The 25,474-nt window shown below is 41.3% G+C and overlaps 1 protein-coding gene across 5 annotated transcripts in view; it reads left to right on the top strand.

Annotated features, from left to right (window-relative positions):
- Positions 1-23,393, top strand: part of LOC133658456 (galactosylgalactosylxylosylprotein 3-beta-glucuronosyltransferase 1) — a 247,311-nt gene extending 223,918 nt beyond the window's left edge. For all 5 annotated transcript variants that reach the window (XM_062060531.1, XM_062060530.1, XM_062060527.1 and 2 more), the window contains 3 exons: positions 4,807-5,103; positions 12,928-13,038; positions 17,263-23,393. In XM_062060531.1, the coding sequence (XP_061916515.1) occupies positions 4,807-5,103; positions 12,928-13,014 (384 nt within the window). In that variant the 3' untranslated portion in view covers positions 13,015-13,038; positions 17,263-23,393. The remainder of the gene's footprint in view (positions 1-4,806; positions 5,104-12,927; positions 13,039-17,262) is intronic.
- The last annotated feature ends 2,081 nt before the right edge of the window (positions 23,394-25,474 follow it).

Raw genomic sequence — 25,474 nt, 5'->3', positions numbered from 1 at the left:
GCTGAGTTCTGTAGTGTTCCGCAGGCTTTTGCTTCTGAAAGAAGCCTTGTGATTGTTCCATCTGGTTTTGAATTCTCCCTCAGTTAATCCTACATATGTGTCGGATGTGTTAATGTCCTTGCGTGTTACCTTTGCTTGGTAAACGACTGATGGTTGTAAGCACCCCCCGTTGAGAGGGCAATCAGGTTTCTTGCGGCAGTTACAGCCTTTGTCAGTTTTGGAGTCGTTCTGCCTGGTGGTGGACGGCTCCTTTTCAATTGCTTTGTTGTGCTTTGGAATGCTTCCATTAAAATCTCCTGATGATTGAGGAAACCCCTCATGAAACAGGCCTGTAGAGATGAAATAGTCTTGTGATTTTTTTCCCACACATACATATTACGCTCTACCACGGTATCAAGCACTATTTTTTTGGATAATCTAATTAAGACATATATATATATATATATATATATATATATATATATATATATATATATATATATATATATATATATATATATATATATATATATATATATATATATATATATATATATATATATATAACCACGGGGAAGCCCCAGGACACGTTGGGAAGACTATGTCTCCCGGCTGGCCTGGGAACGCCTCGGGGTCCCCCGGGAAGAGCTGGACGAAGTGGCTGGGGAGAGGGAAGTCTGGGCTTCCCTGCTTAGGCTGCTGCCCCCGCGGCCCGACCTCGGATGAGCGGAGGAGGATGGATGGATGGATATATATATATATATATATATATATATATATATATATATATATATATATATATATATATATATATATATATATATATATATATATATATATATATATATATATGTGTGTGTGTGTGTGTGTGTGTGTGTGTGTGTGTGTGTGTGTGTGTGTGTGTGTGTGTGTGTGTGTGTGTGTGTGTGTGTGTGTGTGTGTGTGTGTATAAGCACGTTCAGTGGAAGGCTCAGACTCCCAAAATGCAACACGGAATGCCACAGGAGGTCCTTCATACCGACAGCCATCAGACTGTATAATGCATATGTTCCTTCTTGACTGCACTTAAATGTAGACTATATATATAATATATTTATATTATTCATGCTGTATAGTATTTATTGTCTATTGTGAGCAAACTGTGGTGCTGAATTTCCCCCAGGGATCAATAAAGTACTTTATTTTCTATTATATTGTATTCTAAATCAATAGTAGTCATATACATATATATATATTAGGGCTGGGCAACGATTAAAAATTGTAATCATAGTTAATCGCACTATTTCTCTGATTAATCACGATTAACTGCATTGTATACGCAAAACCCAATAATGAATTAAAAAGTAGTGTGTAGTGCACCTTTATTGGAATATTCTCCCATATGAACAAAAGCGCCAAAACATTTGTTGTGCAAACACAATTTAAATCAGTACTTGTTAAACAGTAGCAGTTAAATAGCATATTTTATGAAAATTAACTCAAAAAATGTCAATACAAACATTCAAGTTTATTGCCACTGCCAGGGTATTTAAGTTATCCTGTTTGTTATGGAAAATAAATATAATCTACATACAAATCCCTGAGCCACAATCATAACATCCGAACAGGCAATTTCTGAGGTAACAGCAGAAACATTTTCCTCTAATTTTCCTTTCCATAATGCCTCTCCTCTGTTTTCATTATCGACAGAACATGTGAATGCAGCACCCACCTTTCATCAATATAATGCACTGTAACTCCGAGGTAATTATGCTTACCGATTGATGTCCAGTAGTCCCCACTGAGAGCAACTACAGCTGCACGTTGTAAAGTTGTCACTTTTACAGTCCTCTCCTTTTCATACAAGTCGTGTATTCTTGGTGCGATGGTGCGTCTTGATGGCGGCTCATACGTACTTCACTTGTTGTGATTCACACAATGTTTCTCAGGCCGTCGTCTTCCACAACACTAATGGGCCTACAGTCTGTAACTATCCACTTGGCTATGGCATTTGTTAGCTTCTCTAGCTCTGGTTTATCTATACTTCTCCCGCACGCTGCATTTAACATAGTCTGCCGAAGCCTGGCTCCATTTTCTGCTTTGTTGAATGGTTTGCTCGCATCGAAAGTGTGCTTCGCGTTCAGGTGATATTTTAGACTGGAAGTACTCCTGTGATAAGAAAATTCAGCTTGGCAGTGGCTATAACCACTTTGCTTCTGTCAAATCCGCCACCTAGAAGTACTTTATAATGAAAATGACCCTGTAAAAGTTATGTTGAGTTACCCTTCTACTCCATGCTTGTTTTGTTTTCTACCGCGTTCTCCTCCCTTTTCCGCAGGAGCCAGCAATAGGCGTTAACAAAATAAAAGCATGTAAACAACATATGCAAATGCGCGATAAAAAAATTGTCGGCGTTAATAGATTGATGCGTTAACTCAAAATTAACACATTAATTTGCCCACCCCTAATTTATATACAGTATATATATATATATATATATATATATATATATATATATATATATATATATATATATATATATATATATATATATATATATATATATATATATGTCAGAATCAGAATCAGCTTTATTGTCATTACGCAGGTTAACGAGATTGAGGCCATTCCATACAGTGCGATAAAACAAGTGTACACTCTATACAGAGGGTGAAATTAATATGTACATGAATATCGACATGAAACAGGGTGGTTGGTGGAATGGGTTATTGCACCGAAGAGAAGGCAGTTATGAGGGTCAATGGGGAAGTCTGTTCAGGGTGGTTATGGCCCTGGGGAAGAAGCTGTTTTTTAGCCTGTTCGTCTTAGTATTAATGCACCTGTAGCGCTTCCCAGAGGGCAGCAGGTGGAACAGGTCAGAGCCAGGGTGGGTGCTGTCCTTGATGATGGCACTGGCTCTGTTGAGGCAGCGGGAGGTGTAGATGTCCATCAGAGAGGGGAGAGGGCGGCCGATGATTTTTTGAGCCGTCTTGACCACTCTTTGCAGCCTCTCCCTGTCTGCTGCAGTGCAGCTGCCGTACCATACTGTAATACAGTAGGTCAGCAGGCTCTCGATGGACGAGCGGTAGAAGGTCAGCAGCAGGTCAGGCTTCAGGTTGTACTTCCCGAGGACTCTCAGGAAGTGTAGCCGCTGCTGAGCCTTCTTGATGATTGCTGTGGTGTTGACTGTCCAGGAAAAGTCGTTAGAGATGTGGACTCCAAGGTACCTGAAGGTGTGGACCCCCTCCACACGCTCGCCGTTGATGTAGAGGGGGGCAGGGTCGGTGCTGCTCCTCCTGAAGTCGACGATGATCTCTCTGGTCTTGCTGGTGTTGAGAGCGAGGTTGTTCTCCGAAGACCAGGCCGTCAGCTTCAGGACCTCCTCCCTGTAGGCAGCCTCGTCACCCCTGGAGATGAGCCCGACCACTGTGGTATTGCAGCAAACTTGACAATAAGGTTGTCACTGTGGGCTGGACTGCAGTCATGGGTGTAGAGGCAGTAGAGGAGGGGGCTCAGCACACAGCCCTGTGGGGAGCCGATGCTCAGCGTGCGGGTGGATCAGAGGTGGGGGCCAAGTCTCACATTCTGGGGTCGGTCCGCTAGGAAGTCCCTTATCCAGGCGTTTGTGAGAGGGGGGAGGCCAAGAGTGTCCAGTTTATTGCAGAGTCTGTCCGGGATTATTGTATTGAAGGCAGAACTATAATCCACAGAGAGCATCCGGACGTAGCTCTGCTGCTGCTCCAGGTGGTTCAGAGCAGAGTGGAGAGCAACAGCGATGGCGTCGTCTGTGGATCTGTTCGCCCGGTATGCGAACTGGTGGGGGTCAAAGTCTGGAGGGATATGGTCCTTGATGTGCTGGAGAACCAGTCTCTCAAAGCACTTCATGATTACCGGAGTGAGCGCCACTGGTCGGTAATCGTTCAGGCTGGTGATGGGAGACTTCTTCGGCACCGGGATTATTGTAGATGACTTCAGGCAGGATGGGATGACTGCCTGAGCCAGGGAGAGGTTGAAGATCCTGGTGAGGGGGGGAGCGAGCTGGTGGGCGCACGCCCTGAGCACCTTTCCAGGTACTCCGTCTGGTCCGGCAGCCTTCCTGGGGTTCACAGCCAGGAGCACTCGTCTGACACTGTGCTCCTGTACAGTGAGTGGATATATATATATAGTTGAGGTTTATGTGGTTTATCCGTTATACAGTGCTCAATACCGGGGTAGAGCGGAATATACATTAGGTCAGGAAAAAACACAAAAGGCTCTTTCAGCCCTACAAGCCTGTTTCACCGGTTTCCCTGCGAAACAGGCTTGTAGGGATGATATAGCCTCTTGTGTTTCAACCATATACGTATATATATATGGTTGAAAAACACTGCTGTAGTGTATCGCAGACACACAGCATTTTGCTCACTATAGAATTAGAGATTTTGCTTGAAAATAATTAATTTGGGGAATTTGACTAATTTAGTGCATGTAAGTGTACTGAATTAGCAGTGTGAGCGGGTTGTGGAGTAACCAGAGTGTTTCTGGTTCGAATCCCGCTTCATCAATGTTGTCTCCGGGCAGCCACAGTGTACTGATCTTGTTTTTATTGTCTTTACATAAGACCTCCGGGCTGATTGTCTCATGGTTGAACAGTGCGCGTGTGTGTGTGCGTGTGTTTGTGTGTGTGACGTGCCTTCATCCAACAATGTGTCAGCTCCACACAGCACAATGGCGGGGTCACCGCTTGTTGTCTTTCACCGCATGAATAATAGCAGCAGCTCTAAAAAGCCCGCGTCAGTGTAAGTGTCTCGCTGTCTTGTACGCTGATTTTCACATGACTAATTCCCCCTCCACCTCCCTCTCGCTCAGATGAGATCAACTCAGAAAGTTTCCGTGTGGCCCGTGGCCTTCGTGGGCGGCCTGCGCTACGAGTCGCCTAAGGTCAACGCGGCCGGGAAGGTGTACGGTTGGAAGACGGTGTTTGACCCCCACCGGCCCTTCGCCATCGACATGGCCGGCTTCGCCATCAACCTGAGGCTCATCCTCTTCAAGCCTCAGGCGTACTTCAAGCTCCGCGGGGTGAAGGGAGGCTACCAGGAGAGCAGTCTGCTGCGGGAACTTGTCACGCTCGGCGACCTGGAACCCAAAGCGGCCAATTGCACTAAGGTACGTTTTATGCTTATTTTACTTTATGCTGCTTTTACTTGCACAACGATTTTAGTGGTTATGGAATTTGCACAACAGAAATGAGGTGTTTCAATTACTGAATTTACATTTTATGTCCCCTAATAAAAAATATCACATTTGGCTGGTACACCTACCATCCTTGAATCCAGGGCCACCCCTGGCTCGGAATTTTGAGACCGAATATTACAAAATGTTTTTAGTTTTTAGTTTTTTTTGTGTGTGTGAAACAATTTTTATGGCACTTTTTTTTATTCTTTTTTATTAATGTCTTGACCAAATATTACACAATTTTTAATTTTTTTTTTTTTGTGTGAAACCATTTTTGTTTTTTTTAATCAAACTTGAATTTAATTTGATGCATGTTTTATACTAAACATATGTATAGAAAATATATAATTGTTTTAATTGCAAATCATTAAAACATAGAATTGCATATGTTCCTGGCACTTTTTTTATTGTATTTATTAATATATCTTACATTTTATGTCCCCTAATAAAAATAGATCACATTTGGGTAGAATAGAAATCTCAATAATTGATTATAATAGTCATGCAAATGTCCTTTATTTCTATACTAATTATTAAGTACACCTACAGTCCTTGAATCCAGGCCCGCCCCTGGCCCGGAATTTTATTTTGAGACCGAATATTACACTTTTTTTTTTGTCTTTTTTTTTTTTTTTGAGAAACAATTTGTATGCTTTTTTTAATCAAACTTGAATTTAATTTGATGCATGTTTCGTACTAAACATATTTATAGAATATATCATTGTTTTAATTGCAAATCATTAAAACATAAAATTGCATATGTTCCTGGCACATTTTATTTTTATTTTTATTTTTTATTAATAAGTCTTGTCAAGCCACTTAGGCAAATCATATTGTTGATGCCCACATATGCTGTACAGATTTGCTTTACAAAAGAGAAGTGTTGGATTTTGTTATTGATATTGCCCTATTTGTATTTGACTCTTTTAAATGGATTTGGAGCAGGAGGGGAGGGAAAGAAGAAAAAAGAAGATGGGGGGGGGGGGGAATTGCGGGGACAAGAGGGGTATAAGACAGAGAAAGACAACAACAACAACTACATCAGCAAATATGATATCAAACATTATAAAGAAGAACCAGTTAATGAAGTAGATAGTAATAACACATAAATGACTATGAACATTATTGCAATAAAAATATCAATAGAAATAACAATATTGATAATGAATAATTATAATTACCTCTATTATCAACATTACAATTGAATTGTCAACATATTTGTTTAATCTGGAGCCAGAAGATGTTTAAAGAGGACACGATGCATAAACTTAAAATCAGAAGTATTTATTCCCTATTGGATACAATTCTAATACAATTTGTCTGAGCGCTATCTGTCCCTAGTAGAATTCAACACGGCGACTTACACAGTGCTGTCAGGACGCGCCCTTCCCCTCGCGCTCTTACAATATATATCACAATGTATGAATATGCAATGAGGTGCCTGCTTGTAGGCGTGGAATCTTCCTCTGCCTTCTCCTTCCTGGACTCCGACTTCATATCTGGAGTTGTCCTTCAGATCTTGGCAAAGAAGCCACGTAAACAGTGGCAAGAATGTGGGCGATAAGAGTGAATGTGCGTATGCGTGAAGTTGGACCCAGTTTCAACTGGAACTTAGAGGATATGATTAGTTGCCAGCATCAAATGCAGCAATACATATATGTAATGAATACTTGAACTACAAAAGACAGCAGATAAACCTTTTACATTGTTATAGTGATAATAGTTTAAGCTTTAACAGTGCCGTGTCATGGCACATTTCCAATCCGGATTTACATTAATATTATCTAAGGGAATTTGGCTTTATTTGTATCAATGACAGAGCAGGAAGGAGCTCGGAATACATGTACGGTATTCTGTCATTCATTAATCTACATTTTACATGCATTTATTATACACAGATTACAGAGCCAGAAGTAGAAGCATAGCCATAAGTAATAGCAATCACACTATTATATCATATTGTGCATTTTATTTGCGGCCTATCGTAACTTTCTATATCAGTATTTTCATTTGTCTAGTTTGATAGTTTAGAACACAACAGAATGTATTGTCATTGTGCATTGCTGCAACAAAATTGTTGTGGCACTCACCACCCACAGTGCAAATGAGGCAAACAACCAGCAGCGATAAGCAACAATAAGATGATTCAAATCCAAGCATATTAGACTGTACAATTATAAAATACAGACTGTAATATTTTAGTCAATATTAGTTTAAAAACACAATAAAATAAACATTGTTCGTGTCTTCCTAAAGGTAGCAGTGTAATAATGATGTCCATATGAATCTCTTGTGTTACTTGGAATATTACAATGTTTAAAACTACATTATGTTAATTATATTATTTTGTTCAATTACTATGTATATACATTGTTATTAATAATACATGTATATATATGGGGGCGGCGTGGCGAAGTTGGTAGAGTGGCTGTGCCAGCAATCGGAGTGTTGCTGGTTACTGTGTTGCTGGTTACTGGGGTTCAATTCCCACCTTCTACCTTCCTAGTCACGTCCGTTGTGTCCTTGGGCAAGACACTTCACCCTTTGCCTCTGATGGCTGCTGGTTAGCACCTTGCATGGCAGCTCCCGCCATCAGTGTGGGAATGTGTGTGTGAATGGGTAAATGTGGAAATACTGTCAAAGCGCTTTGAGTACCTTGAAGGTAGAAAAGCGCTATACAAGTACAACCCATTTATCATTTATTATATTGTGTTTAAAATCAAAATAACAATTAATATACATTAATAGTATTAATAGTATGATATTAAATGTTATCATATTTTATAAACACAACACTTTTGTTTTCGATCCCATTTTTCATGAGTTGAACTCAAAGATCTAAAACGTTTACTGTATACACAAAAGACCTATTCCTCTCAAATATTGTTCACAAATCTGTCTAAGTCCGTGTTAGGGAGCATTTCTTCTTTGCCAAGCTAATCCATCCCACTTAACAGATGTGGCATATCAAGATTCTGCTTAAACAGTATGATTATTGCACAGGTGTGCCTTAGGCTGCTCAAAATAAAAGGCCAATTTTAAATGTGCAGTTTTACCACACAGCACAATGCCACAGATGTGGCAAGTTTTGAGGGACGGTGCAGTTGGCATGCTGACTGCAGGAATGTCCACCAGAGCTGTTGCCCGTGAATTGAATGTTCATTTCTGTACCTTAAGCCGTTCCAAAAAATTTGGCAGTACATCCAACCGGCCTCACAACCGCAGACCACGTGTAACCACACCAGCCCAGGAACTCCACATCCAGCAGGTGCACCTCCATGATCGTCTGAGAACAGCCACATGGACAGCTAACCAAAGAATTTCTGCACAAACTGTTAAAAACCGTCTCAGGGAAGCTCATCCGCATGCCTGTTGTCCTCATTGAGGTCTCGACCTGACTGCAATTCGTCATTGTAATTGTCTTGAGTGGGCAAATGCTCACATTCAATGGCGTATGGCACATTGGAGAGGTGTTCTCTTTGCGGATGAATCCCGGTTTTTACTGTTATGGGCAGATGTGTGTGGGAGAGCGGTTTGCTGATGTCAACATTGTGAATCAAGTGGCCCATGTTGGGGGTTGGTTTATGGTATGGGCAGGTGTATGTTATGAACAACGAACACAAGTGATTTTATTGATGGCATTTTGAATGCACAGAGATACCGGGAGGAGAGGCCCATTGTTGTGCCATTCACCCGAGACCATCACCTCATGTTGCAGCATGACAATGCACGGCCCCATGTTGCAAGGATCTGTACACCATTCCTGGAAGCTGAAAACATCCCAGTTCTTGCATGGCCAGTATTCTCACCTCACATGTCACCCATTGAGCATGTTTGGGATGCTGTGGATCAGGCGTTTACGACAGCGTGTTCCAGTTCCTGCCAATATCCAGCAACTTGGCACAGTCATTGAAGAGTGGACCAACATTCCACAGGCCACAATCAACAACCTGATCAACTCTATGGGAAGGAGATGTGTCGCACTGCATGAGGCAAATGGTGGTCACACCAGATACCGACTGCCCCCAGACCTCCAATAAAACAAAACATATTTTAGGGTGGGCAGCCTAAGGCAGTGTTTTTCAACCTTTTTTGAGCCAAGGCACATTTTTTGCATTGGAAATATCCGGAGGCACACCACCAGCAGAAATCCTTAAAAATTGAAACTCAGTTGACAGTAAAAAGTCTTTGCAATTGTTGGATATGACTTTAAACCATAACCAAGCATGCATCACTATAGCTCTTGTCTCAAAGTGCTGTCACCACCTGTCACATCACGCCGTGACTTATTTGGACTTTTTTGCTGTTTTCCTGTGTGTAGTGTCTAGTGTCTTGCGCTCCTATTTTGGTGGCTTTTTCTTTTTTTTGGTGTTTTCCTGTAGCAGTTTCATGTCCTCCTCTGAGCGATATTTCCCGCATCTACTTTGTTTTAGCAATCAAGAATATTTCGGTTATTTCTATCCTTCTCAGTGAGGACATTGTTGATTGTCATGTCATGTTCGGATGTCCGCTTTAATATTCTCAAAATCTTGATAAGCGGAGCTTTATATCTTCCAAGAGGTTCAACGATATTAGGAGATACATACTTTATGTATGTGTGCATTCCAGTAAACTTTCAGTAGTCAACCAGCATGTCCATGACCTCCCTCCGTCATCCGCAGGGGGATAAAAAAGAAAGACAGGCAAATCAGGGAGCAGCTGAGAGAGCGGAACTGGAAATTGGCAGGATGGCGAGGTCGGGACTACCTGCTGATTACAGATGAAGGAGGATGCAGAGAAGGGGGTGGATTTGATGTAGAAGTGGGAGGCAAAAATTGGGCAAAGTTGCGCGTGGGCTTCCCTTTACAAGCGTGACTATTAACCTCGCTTACTCCTGTGGAAAGGGAGAGTGGGCTCCATGCATAATTCAGCAGCAGAGATGACAGGAAGGACCAGCTTTTTCTGAAGTATGACACCATGATAAATCCTTTCACATCTTCTTTTCCCAAAAGATATCTGAAAAATGTCTCACCTGTTGAAATAAATGAGAAATATATCTTTAAAAGATAAATACTGAAAAGTTAGAAATGTTTCTCCATGAGCAAGAATGGCTTTATCACAAGAAAATGTCCAGATAGAGCCCATATAGAAATCCAGTAACAAATCTATGAGGGGACCTATGTTATGTATCAGAGAAGGGAAGGAGGCGACAACCAGGGCAGGACTGCGGTTTACAAGGTTTATTTGAAACCTTTGATGAATACGTGGCATGTGTATGCTACTCAAAGTGAGTGAGTGATGACTATGTGTAAAATTAATAATGTAAATGTTACCAAGGGTTGTTGTCTGTAAATGTTGGTTGTATCTTTCGTCGTTATCCAAGGGGGCAAGGCGAAGAGGCAGTTCGTGGACAGGCAAGTGGTCGTGGGCAAGAGCAGGGCAGCGTGGTCTGGGTCCGAGCAGGGAGGTCGCGGATCGAGGAGGGCAGTCAGGAAACCGGATGGGTGTCGAGTAGTGATGGGTCCGGCAACACCGATGCATCGGCGCATGCGTCGAGCTCATAGAGCGATACCCTGTGTCGGTGCGCGTATCGCTTTTAGAAAGTCACGTGACCGAACACGAGCTGTTTTGGTCACGTGACCGCTCATGAGCTGTTCTGGTCACGTGACCGCTCATGAACTGTATCGCACTGACGCCTGCGCGCCAAACTGTGTTTATTAGGAAGCGGCGCAATGCGTGTTGTTGACGAACACCATTAGGGCCGCTTGTTGTCACTGTCACTCAAAGTTGCATTTCAAAATTACACAGAATAAATGTGTTTATTTTGTTTAGAATTCAGATGGGTTTGATTTGGTGCGCGGCATATATTGGCTGTGCGGCGCACGGTGTGCGCGGAGGACACTTGAGCACTGCGCGATTGCGCAGGCGCGCACCTTAGAGGGAGCGTTGCTCACAGGGCACAGAGGAGGCGTCAGTGCGATACAGTTCGCGTATCGATCACGTGACCAAAGCAGCTCATGATCGGTCACGTGACTTTCTAAAAGCGGTAGGCGCACCGACACAGGGTTTCGCTCTATGAGCTCGACGCATGCGCCGATGCATCTGTGTGGACCCATCACTACTGTTACTAGAGAAGGTACAGGAATGACGGCGTGGCGAAGTTGGTAGCGTGGCTGTGCCAGCAATTGGTTACTGGGGTTCAATCCCCACCTTCTACCATCCTAGTCATGATACATGTTCACATTATTTGACTGTATCTAAAAAATATATTTTTATTTAAATGAAGATATGAAATAATCCTAAATGAAATACAATGACTTGGTTTATATTATTGTATATACTAGGTCATAATATCAGTGTCAGTTGAGTCGGTCCATAGGTTGCCTGTAGGGATTTTTAATGTCCAGCAGATGGCAGTATTTAGTGACACAGTATCGACACAGTATCAATACAGTTTTGCAATGTGTCGAAACGCTTCATGAGGCCTCATCAACCCATCACTAGTGTCGAGTGACAAGGCACGATCACGGAGGACAGGGGAGTCACTGTGGAAAGACAAAAGGGCATGAACCAGGGGGAAACACGGAGAGAGAGCAAAACAAGGACGAGGAAATCACTGGGAAAGGAATGCCAGACGTGATGCTTACTGGAAGGTTAGCGACGTTCTGGCAAAGGTTCCTCGGGTCCGCTGGTCTTTATGCCGCTCCCCCTCGTCAAGTCCAGGTGCGCTGATCAGTGATTGCTTGCAGGCTTGTTGCTGTGTGGGCGTGTTGTGCTCAGCGCGAGCAGAGGCGTGTCTGAGTGTGCTGCCAGCAGAGGGGTTAGCAGAGTTGCCTGCAGCTCCAGTTGCAGAGGAAACGCGGGTTCGACTCCGCGTCATGACAACCTAAAGGGAGTTTTCAAAAGAAATGTCCTCAAAATATCTTGGAAGCAAACAATAATTGGATAGTGTGTTAGGTTTTGGTGTTGATCGCTGTTGGTCTGGACCCCAGGGTGTAGAGACGGCAGGCAAAGTGCAGTTGAAATGTTTTTACTAACAAAATAGAACAAATAGTGCACGGGAAACATACGCAAAAGAGGACAGGTTGCAGAGACGGCAGGCAAAGTGCAGGTAAAATGTATTTACTAACAAAATAAAAGAAATAATGCAACAGAGGACAGGGCTGACATAAAAAAGCATCTTTGATTGGCAACCTGAGACAAACAAATGGAGTGGTGGACATGAACAAAAATAATAGCGCTTCACAGAAAATAATACAGAAACAAAGGAAATTAATAATAAAGTCGAAACTGTTACGTGAGATCATGACATAGTGGCGGTTATTTCATTTATGCAATACATATCACCTGCGATGAGGTGGCGACTTGTCCAGGGTGTACCCCGCCTACCGCCCGAATGCAGCTGAGATAGGCTCCAGCACCCCCCGCGAATAAGGGACAAGCGGTAGAAAATGGATGGATGGATAGCAATACATATCACACGTTTATTTAAAAAAATAATTATTCAAGTAAGGATATTTGAGCCAATGAAAATGTGTACATGGTTTATGAACAAGTATATTGCACAACACAGCAGCAACACAACCAATGTTGTAAAATCACTCAGGAGAAAACTGCTGATGAGTTCACCCTCAACAAAGTTACATTTTCTTTCTCTCTGTCAAGTAGTTGGTAACAGAATAGGATTTGAAAGGGGTAAAGGAAATGAATGCGCGTATGAAGCATACCGCATGTTGCTAATGGTGTTTTCTTCTTTCCTGTTTCACCCATCTATAGATACTCGTCTGGCACACAAGAACAGAGAAGCCCGTCCTTGTAAACGAAGGGAAAAAGGGATTCACAGACCCCAATGTGGAAATATGAGTTATTTTTTTCTCCCAGATCATGGTAAGTTTGACTAAAAAGCCACAAAAAATAGTAACCAATAGGATATATGGATATTTGGCACAAGCTACCTGAGGAATCTTGGATTTACTAAGGAAGTACACATTAATACCCTTTGGTTTGTGCCTTTTTTCCAAGAAAATGAGTTTACAGATTCAGGATACTTAGCGTTAGTGTTAGAAATAACGCTGTTACTTGTTATAGTAACGAGTACTGTACTGCACCAGTATGAAAGCTGCACCCACCAAATTGTAGAAGAATAAATATTTTTACATATATTAGTCGCATGGGACTATGAGCCGCAAATATATACCGGTACGAAATATTTTGTAAATGTTTATTTACATACCTTAATTGTTTTCAAACGGTGCCTGTCACGCAACCGTAAAACGGCCGATCAAACAAAACAGAAGTCATCTACTACCTACTAACCGCTAAAAAGACCCAATAACTCCACAGTGGTGTTTTGGTGAGTTTACTGAGGAACTTGTGAAACTGAAACAATACAAAAAGAATGCCATTGTAAGTTAATAATACTAACACAGACACTTGTAAAAAATGTTAGCATATTCGCTAATGCTAATGATGCTAGCTTGATTACATTACGATAGCACGTACAAATATTCATCAAAACATTCCCTACAGACATCACACTTGGGATAGTTTATTAATTTAAATAGGTTTAGTTTTATTGTAAAACTTACAAACGCTACTTGGAGTGACGACTGAAGAATCCTTTCGAGCAGAAACGCTATGGACAGTTCTACTTCCGGTTCAAGAGACGAAACAGGAAATACATTTTCAGTCAGCACACTCTTGGCAAATGTCGTGTTTCGGACAGCAATATTGTTCAATTAATGTATGTGGCCCCGTTTGTATGTCTATAATTTTGCAATGCAGTCTGCTGAAAATGATGGAAAGCACCACTCTACATAGTAACTGACGCTGTGGTTAAAGTTGTAATTGTCATAAAACACATTTTAAGATATTCAACACTCTACTGCCGTCTGGTGGCGAAAGTGGATAGTGCAATTCCCCAATTCGTCACATATGTCAGGGAAACCACGACGAATGGGGCCATATGAATCCCCTTCCTCATGCACGTACCAACGCAATCAAATCGGTTTTTATTCTACTATTTTATCTATTCAAGATTTGGATCACGATGACCCAAATGCTAATATACAAGGTATGTCAGGGAAGTTCCAGGACTGGTGTCACAACAGTTATATTTCTAATCCTACAATTTCCCCATTGAAGCACTCTCCCTCGAGTCTATTGCATTTTCCCAGCTTTTTGTCTGCAACGTCTTCAAGCACCCCTGGAAAGGGTTTTTTTCCAGTATCTTCCGCAGCTCGGTCGAAAGAAGGAAAAAATATCTTGTGCTCCACCACGGCGATGTTCCTTCTAGCCCAGGGGTGTCAAACGTACGGCACGCAATGAGTTTGCTAAGTATAATAATTTACCTGAAATTTTTCAATGAAAGAAACAGCTGTTCTAAATGTGTCCACTAGATGTCACAATAGCAATTCTTTGTATCTTTGTAGATGACGCTACATATGTCAGTCAAGGATAATGATCAAACAACATAAATAACATACTTTAATTTGATTTTGATATAATTTTTTATCTTGATAGATTGAAAATTAACACTGAGTTGACTGATGAACAATTAATTGAATTAATTAAATTAAATGTATTCAGAAAATATAAATAATAGCAAATAAAAATAGAATACTATTAACCGCAACATGTAAGTGTAAAAAATAACTAATTAGAATGTGCTTGTTCTATTTTTAAACAAAGAAAACCTTCCGAAGTTGTCTTTATTTTTAAGTTATCGTGCCGTAATTTTACCAGCCGGGCCCACTTGGGAGTAGATTTTTCTCCATGTGGCCCCCCCATCTAAAATTTGTTTGACACTCCTCCTCTAGCCAGAAACTGTCAGATGCTCATCAATGCGTTTGAGGCTGGTTGCCATGGTGAAGCGGGTACGAGTTGTCCTGCCACAACTCTCGCCTCTTCTCGCACATTGAACAAAAGCAAACACCGCATAATCTCTTGATCGTCAGATGCTTAATCGACATCAACAGTCCTGGAACTTTACTGACAAATAATATAGTGTTAGTTCTGAGTAGTGTTGTCCCGATACCATTATTTTGGTACCGGTACCAAAATTATTTCAATACTTTTCGGTACTTTTCTAAATAAAGGGGACCACAAAAAAGTGCGTTATTGGCTTCATTTTAACCAACAAATCTTAGGGTACATTAAACATATGTTTCTTATTGCAAGTTTGTCCTTAAATAAAATAGTGAACATACAAGACAGCTTGTCTTTTATTAGTAAGTAAGCAAACAAAGGCTCCTAATTTAGCTGCTGGTTTATGCAGTAACATATTGTCATTTTTCATTCTATTATTTTGTCAACATTGTTAAGGACAAGTGGTAGAAAATGAATTATTAATCTACTTGTTCAATTACTGTTAATATATGTGTGGGGGGGAGGTGTAGCCAGCGCTGCCTGTAGGAGTAAAAGTCACCGCCGCTGTCCGTGGTGCTGAGGCCGAGCGCCATCGGGCAGGGGCGAGGCATGTGCTGACGGCGAGACACAGCTGGAAGATGATTCCATTTCACAGGTGGTACGTGTTGATCTAATCCTCTGTTGTCTTTAAGAGTGAGCGGCCGGGCACAGGAGTCCAGCGTGCAGGTTTAACAAGGTTTTCAAAGGCCTACTGAAATGAAATGTTCTTATTTAAACGGGGATAGCAGATCCACTCTATGTGTCATACTTGATCATTTCGCGATATTGCCATATTTTTGCTGAAAGGATTTAGTAGAGAACATCGACGATAAAGTTCGCAACTTTTGGTCGCTGATAAAAAAAAGCCTTGCCTGTACCGGAAGTAGCGTGACGTCACAGGTTGTGGAGCTCCTCACATCTGCACATTGTTTACAATCATGGCCACAAGCAGCGAGAGCGATTCGGACCGAGAAAGCGACGATTACCCTATTAATTTGAGCGAGGATGAAAAATGTGTGGCTGAAAGTGAGAGTGAAGGATTAGAGGGCAGTGGAAGCGATTCAGATAGGGAAGATGCTGTGAGAGGCGGGTGGGACCTGATATTCAGCTGGGAATGACTAAAACAGTAAATAAACACAGCCACAACACAATCAGGCTTATATTTAATATGCCACAAATTAATCCGCATAACAAACACCGCCCCCCCTCCCGTCCATATAACCCACCAATACAACTCAAACACCCGCACAACACACTCAATCCCACAGCCCAAAGTACCGTTCACCTCCGTAAAGTTCATACAGCACATATATTTCCCCAAAGTTACGTACGTGACATGCACATAGCGGCACGCACGAACGGGCAAGCGATCAAATGTTTGGAAGCCAAAGCTGTACTCACAGTAGCGCGTCTGCTATCCAACTCAAAGTACTCCTGGTTGTGTTGCTGCAGCCAGCCGCTAATACACCGATCCTACCTACAGCTTTCTTCTTTGCTGTCTTCATTGTTCATTAAACAAATTGCAAAAGATTCACCAACACAGATGTCCAGAATACTGTGGAATTTTGCAATGAAAACAGACGACTTAATAGCTGGCCACAATGGTGTCCCAATATGTCCGCAAAATCCGTGACATCACGCGCAAACGTCATCATACCGAGACGTTTTCAGCAGAATATTTTGCGGGAAATTTAAAATTGCACTTTACTAATCTAACCCGGCCGTATTGGCATATGTTGCAATGTTAAGATTTCATCATTGATATATAAACTATCAGACTGCGTGGTCGGTAGTAGTGGGTTTCAGTAGGCCTTTAATGATCGTATGTTTGATCGTATGTTTTTTTACTTTTCAGTCACTCTCCAAACTTCCTTGTCCTCCTGCACCCGGCCGCTCACTCTTAAAGACAACAGATGATTAGATTAACACGTACCACCTGTGAAATCTAATCACCTGCCAGCTGTGTCTCGTCCTCAGCACCACGGACAGCAGCGGTGACTTTTACTCCTACAGGCAGCGCTGGCTACACCTCCCCCCACAATATGCTTACTTTCTCTTTTAACATGTTCTATCCGGTACTTTTCAGAGGCGGTATAGTACCGAATATGATTCATTAGTATCGTGGTACTATTCTAATACCGGTATACCGTACAACCCTAGTTCTGAGTGAGTTTGGATTGATCGTGTGTTTGTCTTTTATTGCAGGTGGTTGTTTATGGGACACAAAACAGTTGCTGGCAAGTTTTTGAAAGACAATCTAACCCTTATCGTCACTTGAAGGTGAAATTTTTATTTTATTTTTTATTTTTTTGTGAAGAAAAGACAAAGCGGGATCCGTTTCGTATGAAAGCACAGCTCGGCGAATGGCGGATTTTTTTATTTATGAGCCCCGTGAAAGAGACGACGTCAAGGACGGCGTGGGCGTCACGGTGACGACAACCTGACAGAAAGACAGCACAATTCTAACACCTGTCACTAAAAAAAAAAAAAAAAAAAACCTGAAATGGGATTATGATGAAGAACATTCAACAACACGATCTCGTGGATCTTACTGGGATAAACACTGCAAGGGAAAGAATGTCCTTTTGATAAAAATGTAATTTTATTAGGGTTTTTTTTCGATGTTGACGATACTACTGAACACATTTACTCCTAAGTTACCATAAGTCATGCATTTCAAACGCAACTTGAAGAATTGTACATAAAACACAGGAAAACGTGCACCTCTCACTTAGCACTTAAAACACACTGATGGTATTTCTTTGTGACAACATGTGTACATAGCTTTCAGGAAATGTTGTGAATACTTGTGAGTATTTATGTTGGACCGTGAGGACAAATAACAGCACACAGTCGCTTTCATTAACATTGAAAAAAACAACACGATAGTTGGCGTGATGAAAGGTTTCCCCCTGTCCATGCACAGCCACGTATGAACACACGGAAATAATCTTTGACTTAAAAGTGTTACGATATTCAGTTCTGCGAGCACGGTACAGGTGGTCCTCGGGTTACCCAGACTCGTCACAGAACGCGTGAAGGACGTTCAGTAGGGAAGTGATTCGTACGGCCCCCATTCCTGGGTGGATCTCACGTGAGATGAATAATAATTTTACAATGCGGTCTGCTGGAAATGATGGAAAGCGCCACTCTAGTTGGAATTCCCACAAAGCACATTTTAAGATATTCAACTGAAGCGGGTTGTGCACCTCCCAATCTGTCACGTTTCATGTGTCAGGTAATCCGTCCCATTAGTACTGTACACGTTGAGTCTGCTCTTGTCCAACATAGTAGATGCCGTTTTAAGATGTCAGGTTCAAACACTGATGACATCTATTAAACAGACTAGAAGCAAGGAATCATGCAGAGACAGTTAAATTTGGCTCAATTGAGGAGAGACGTTATTTGGGCTGTACTCTAGTTACAGATCCAAACTACGTTCTAAAAGTCCAGCCCACGTGCTTCCTCTATTTATTTGGAAGGTCCCTGGTTACATCACTGAAGCTGTCGCTGAGGGAAGGGGGTAATCTCGACAGCTCCAGTTAGACACAATATATGATTATACAAATGTGCTGACAGTCTGCGTCACGGCGGTGTTCGGCCTTGGCAGTCAGCGGGCCGTTCCTGGACACAGACACTGATACGAGACTGGCTTGCAATCTTTGGGATTGCCAGCTTTGCACAGACAAAGAAAAATACAATTTCAGGACAATTGATAATAACTATAGCAACGGCCCTTAAGCATAAGAGTTGTGTGATAATATATACATAATTATTCTGACAGAAGAAGAAAAAATACAACAATGTAACGTTAGGGAGTGGGACGGGAGGACACAAATGTTAGCGACATTAACGTTAGCTATGTGAGCTATGTGCACTGGCACAGCAACTAAGTTAGCCTATTCGCTGAAAAAAATACAATGCAATCAAACTTACAACTCCCATGACTTTAGCTGATTGACAGATAGTTTGCAGAGCTGTGGGCTTCGTTTTAAGATGTGTAGTGAAGCCGTTTTTTTTGTTTGTTTGTTTTTTTTTAAAGCAATGACCGTTTCTTTCATAGATAATAGGGACTAGGGGTGTAACGGTATTGCAGATACCGCGGTATTTCGGTTTCAAAGTCTTCACAAAAACAAAAACTTGTTGTGTAGTTTTCTTTCTAGTTCTTAAGCTAAATTTCCCAGAATCCTCTGAGCAGCGCAGGGCCGGCAAGGTGGGGGCGTGGAACGCCGTAAGCAGGAAGTGAAGTGTGTTCGTAGTATATGAGTGATGTATTTTTTTCAAAATCCATCCATAACCGTCCGAGTTACGTTGTTATGTACTCTTCTCCAATTTGTCACGTTTCAAGTGTCAGGTAAACCGCGACGAATGTGGCCATGTTAATCCCCTTCCTACTGTTTAAGAAATAATTATTAAAAGAATAAATCAAAACTAATAAAAGGAGAACAACTCCGTCCTTGTATCCCTCTGGTATTGGAAGGGAGAAGTCTCAATAATAAAAACCAGTACACCGCTTAGTTATCACTGTTTAAAGATACAATCTTCATTCTTGATGACCTGGTCACAAAGCCAACATTTTAGTCCAATTTTAACAAGTCTCATTTCTTGGCCTGTCTTCCACTAAAGATTTTCATAATCAAACTGATTCGTTAGATTTTGTCCATCATCGGCGATCAGTGGAATCTGTTATTATTCCAACAGAAATAAACATATGATATTTAGTAAAGCAGTGATTCTCAAACTGTGCTATGTGAGTTCCATCTAGTGCAGGGGTGTCAAACATAATCAGGCCCGCGAACAGGTTTTATCCGTCTCGCGGGATGAGTTTACTAAGTATAAAAATGAACCGACATTTTTTAATGAAAGATGATGCAACATGTGTAAAAACAAATAAATCACATATTAGTACACCAGTCAAGGAAAATAATCAAACTACATAAATAACATCTTGTAATTTTATTTTGATATTTTTTTATCTTGAAATATTGAACATTAACACCAATGAGTTGACTGATGAACATTATCACATCATTTATTTAGAAAGTATAAATAACGACAAATAAAGATAGAATACTATTAACCGCAACATGTAAGTGTAAAAAACAACAACATTATGATTTGTACAATTTCAGAATGTGCTTGTTCTATTTTTAAACAAAGAAAACAATCTGAAGTTATTTTTAAGTTATCATGCCGTGATTTTACCAGTCCGGCCCACTTGGGAGTAGATTTTTCTCCATGTGGCCCTCGATCTAAAATGAGTTTGACACCCCTGATCTAGTGGTACACCAAATAATTATTGAAGTCAGTATTAAAACATACTGTTACTGTTCAAACTTTGTGTAATGTTACAGTGGCCAAAAACATTGAAAATACTTGAAACATCTGCCTTGTTTTTAATGAATATTTAGGTCCACTACGCTACTGTATTTTATTGTTGGTAAATATAATGGTACTTGGATAGCCAAGAGTTTTCTGAGGTGTAAAAAATTGAGACCCAACTGCCGTCGTGTACGCTGACTGGTCAGTAGGTGTCAGGTCCAGTTAATTAAAGGGATTTATAAAAGTCTTTCATTAAGGTAAACGAAGCAAAAAATTCATTTGCGACTTTTCCAAACTTGACTAACGAGAAGAAGTAAAAGTCGTAGCAAAGTTTCTGTAAGAACCTAAGGAAGGATGATTACCTTTGCAAAAGGAGAGCTACACCTGAGTGGTGCGTCTCGACGCCCTTCCCATTTCCAGGCGAGTCCCATCGACGGGATTTCAGCACGGCGATCTGCGTGTCTGACAGCCGAGTAGAAACCTCCTCCCAACACAATTAGTAAATTGGGTGCAGACAAATAGATTTGACACAACAAGAGGTGTGGCAGGCCAAAACACGGCCAGCTGTTTTGACAGACGTCACACCAGGAAGCAGCGACCGCTCGGGGAAAGGCCGAAAGGGACAACCCACACTAAGACCTCTATTACGCTCTAAAAAAAATGACTTGTACGCAATCAATGTATCCCCCCCCACCGCCCCCCCCCCCACCCCACCCCAACACACCTGCTGTGCACAGCTATTAATTAACTCACCAGGGAGGGAAGTGAAGGTTTAAATGTTAGTTACGTCCCACGATCAGACTCCTCCCACTCGAAACTTCGACTATTTGGAGACAGCTTTACTTATTTCACTTCACTTCTTACTTTCACTTTCATTTGATTTGGTGCACCTCACGCTCGGGGGACAAGAGAGATTCCGGTTAAAAGTGAACTACAACCAACAAAAGAATTCCGCCTAGATAAGCCCATTACTTTGTGTACGTTTTCTACCGCCATGTCGCAAAACTAGTTCTCTCTCCTTTTTTCTTTTTTTAGTATTTATTAATCATTCATGGAGGTGCATTTCAAACTACCAAACCTTGCTTCACTAATTGTAGAGCTAATTTTACAACAATAATTTGATTTTTTTTTTTTTAAGAAATCTGCGAATATGCGCGGAATCTACTGTAATTGTTATTTTTAGGTATCTTTTTTTTTTATCCTTTAATAACTAATAAATAATTAATGAATCAACTACAATTATTCATAATTTATGACATTTATTATTTAAATATAGATATGGTTTTTAAAAGATATGGTTTCTGTTGGTAAATTTTTTAAATCTAAATAAATGTATACTTTGTTACAAAAGAGTTTCTTCTTCAGACAGCAAACTACCGTACCGCATTGGTATTTAAGCCGCACCCATTACATTTTTGAATAAATTAATATTTTTACATATATCAGAAGCTCCGGACAATAAGCTGCAAACACTGTATTTAGCGGTACGAGCCATTTTATAAATACTTATATACATACCTTAATTGTTTCCAAATGGTGCTTGTCACACGGCAGTAAAACGGCTGATCAAACAAAACAGAAGTCCTCGTCATGGGCCCACCAGCCACAGAAGCTACCAAATATTATAAAGAACGTCTTAAAATGAGGACCACCTGTTTTCGATGTAACGTTGCTTTCCATCCCGGTTTTTAGGACTAGGTTTACACTTCAGCCCAAATGTGACCCAAATCGGATTTTTTTTCAATCAGATTTTTTTTCCAGCTGACTGTTGACATTGCAAGTAAAATGTGATCTTTATCAGACTCCAGTGTAAACGCGCACAGGCCTCAATGTGGCCCCAATGTGGCCCCAATGTGGCCTCGACGTAACTTGCATGCGCAGTTCGATAAAGTGAAAACAACAGAAGTTGACCAGATTCCGTAAATGAACAAGGAAGTCGCTACTACTACTACTAATTAAGATAACATTTGTTGTTTTACGTGAAAATAATATAAAGTGATATATGTATGAATTAATATACATACAGTACAGGCCAAAACTTTGGACACACCTTCTCATTCAATGCGTTTTCTTTATTTTCTAAACTTTTTACATTGGAGATTGTCACTGAAGGCATCAAAACTATGAATTAAATCATGTGGAGTTATGTACTTAACAAAAAAAAGGTGAAATAATTGAAAACATGTTTTCTATTCAAGTTTCTTCTAAATAGCCACCCTTTGCTCTGATTACTTTTTTTGCACACTCTTGGCATTCTCTCGATGAGCTTCAAAAGGTAGTCACCTGAAAGGGTTTTCACTTCACAGGTGTCATAGTTTTGATGCCTTCAGTGACAATCTACAATGTAAATAAAGTTAAAGTTAAAGTACCAATGATTGTCACACACACACCAGGTGTGGTGAGATTATCCTCTGCATTTGACCCATCACCCTCACCCCCTGGTTAGCCTTATTTTTTAACTCACGCAAACAACTTTTGCAATGTACGAAACGTGTCAATACCAGTCCATCAACAATCGCTACTTCTTGGGAACAAAAATATATATTCATATATTACATATACTCTACTATTTGCAAAAAGTCTTTACTCACTGAAACCGGATGTCGTGATGAAGCATATTTTTCCGCTGGCGGGTCGAGTTTTTCCCAGCCCACACAAAATCACGTAGCTCGCGCAAAGCTGACAAAGTCACATACGGGTCGCATTCAGGTCGCATTGCGTTTAGACCAGGGGTGTCCAAACTCATTTTAGATCATGTATTAGGAACATGTATTCCCAAGTGGGCCGGAATGGTAAAAATCATGGCATGATAACTTCAAAATAAAGACAACTTCAGGTTGTTTTCTCTATTTTACTCTGGCCAAAAATAGAACAAGGACATTCTGAAAAACGGCAGCACGGTGGCAGAGGGGTTAGTGCGTCTGCCTCACAATACGAAGGTCCTGAGTAGTCATGAGTTCAATCCCGGCCTCGGTATCTTTCTGTGTGGAGTTTGCATTTTTCTCCCCGTGACTGTGTGGGTTTCCCGCCGGGTACCCCGGCTTCCTCCCACCTCCAAAGACATGCACCTGGGGATAGGCTGATTGGCAACACTAAATTATCCCTAGTGTGTGAATGTGAGTGTGAATGTTGTCTGTCTATCTGTGTTGGCCCTGCGATGAGGTGGCGACTTGTCCAGGGTGTACCCCGCCTTCCGCCCGATTGTAGCTGAGATAGGCTCCAGCGCCCCCCGCGACCCCGAAGGGAATAAGCGGTAGAAAATGGATGGATGGATGGACATTCTGAAAACGTACAAATCACAAATAACCCTCTGGACAAAAACACTTCAAATTTGTTGAAAACTGAGGATATTGGTGCAGTTTCAAAAACAAAATGAGCTTGGATTTGATCTCAGTGTATCTACAAAGCCAGGATTAAACTTTATGTCACAGTTTTTCTAGGATACACAACATGTAAACTCTTCTAGGTCCACGTATCAATCCAGAGCTAACTCAACAAACCGTAAGAAGAGGAGGTAAAAAACTATTCACTTGAGTTAACTTCACTTTTCTCGTGATTGACGGAGACATTTTGGGGTAACGAGGGTGCCAAATGACGACGTGTTTCAGAGCAGAAGACATAAAACGGCAGGTTTTAAGTTTCATGTGGGTCGAGGAGGAGGAGCCACAGTCCCCCCGTTACTGTGTACCTCTTGCTTGCCTAACAGAATTGCTATTGGGACATCCAGTGGACACATTTAGAACAGCAGTTTCTTTCATTCAAAAAAAAAAAAAAAAAAAAAAACCTTTTCAGGCCCGCGGGCCATACGTTTGACACCCCTGGTTTAGACTGAAGTCACATGTGAAAAGATCAGATTCCAACCGGATTTCGGGCTACCTACTGATGTGGCCTGAATCTGATACAAATAGATCAGACTTGAAGCACTTCGGAGCGTTTAGACTGGAAAAAAAAAAAAAAATCAGATCTGTGTCACTTGAGGGCAAAAAAAAATCTGATTTGGTGCGCAGTGTAAACGGGGCCTTACAGTAGAGATGTTAGATTATTGCGTTAATGTGCCGTGCCAGTCAAAAGTTTGGAGACACTTGGAGGCCACCTGCTCAGTGGCCTAGTGGTTAGAGTGTCCGCCCTGAGACTGGAAGGTCGTGAGTTCAAACCCCGGCCGAGTCATACCAAAGACTATAAAAAATGGGACCCATTACCTCCCTGCTTGACACTCCGCAACAAGGGTTGGAATTGGGGGTTAAATCAACAAATGAATCCCGAGCGTGGCCACTGCTGCTGCTCACTGCTCCCCTCACCTCCCAGGGGGTGAACATAGGGGGATGGGTCAAATTTCACCGAGGGTGTGTGGACTATCGTTGGGGACTGTAACTAATGCTATTCAGAAACCTTTGACCTGTAAATAATTTGATGTTTCATAAAATCGTCCTCCGAACTACTAGGTAGAGACCTCGTACAACTAGTGGTACTCGCACAACACTTTGAGAACCAGTAGTCCGGACAAAATGGAGTGCACTACTTGGCTACAAACCAGCGGAGGCGCTAGTTTTGTAGTAAAACACGATGTTCCGTTATGAGAAGTTGAGCAACATCATGATTGGGCTTAGTACATCACTGGCATGGAAGCAGGAGTTTGGACAATTTAGTATAATGTTCAGGACAACAATGTTTGTTTACGTTAAATGAAGGTATTATTTTGTACATGCAAATGATCCCCCCCCAAAAAAAATATGAACTATTGTTTGAAGTAATTTTTGTGAACTTTACTCCATTCGTGCATTAATTGGCATTTTTCAGAGCAAAAACTGCAGTTTTCCGTGTAGTAACAGTAGACCGCTGGCTAGGAAAAGCACAATAAAAAAAAAAAAAAAGTATAATCCTTGTCGTGCATGGTGCCAGCAGCTGTAAGAAAAACAATGTTGTATACGTTTGATACCTCAATGCTTCAAACCCCTCAGCCTGTACTGGAAAATACATCATTGTTTGTTTTTAATCACCTGCATGGGCTCACATCCTACTGTTATTTATTCAACTAAAAAAAAACGTTTATTTTATATTTATTTGTCTATTTATTTGATGCACAGGTGTGCAATAA

The sequence above is a fragment of the Entelurus aequoreus genome, linkage group LG10 (genome assembly GCF_033978785.1).
Source record: "Entelurus aequoreus isolate RoL-2023_Sb linkage group LG10, RoL_Eaeq_v1.1, whole genome shotgun sequence".
Lineage (NCBI taxonomy): Eukaryota > Metazoa > Chordata > Actinopteri > Syngnathiformes > Syngnathidae > Entelurus > Entelurus aequoreus.
This window is presented reverse-complemented; position numbering and strand designations above follow the sequence as displayed.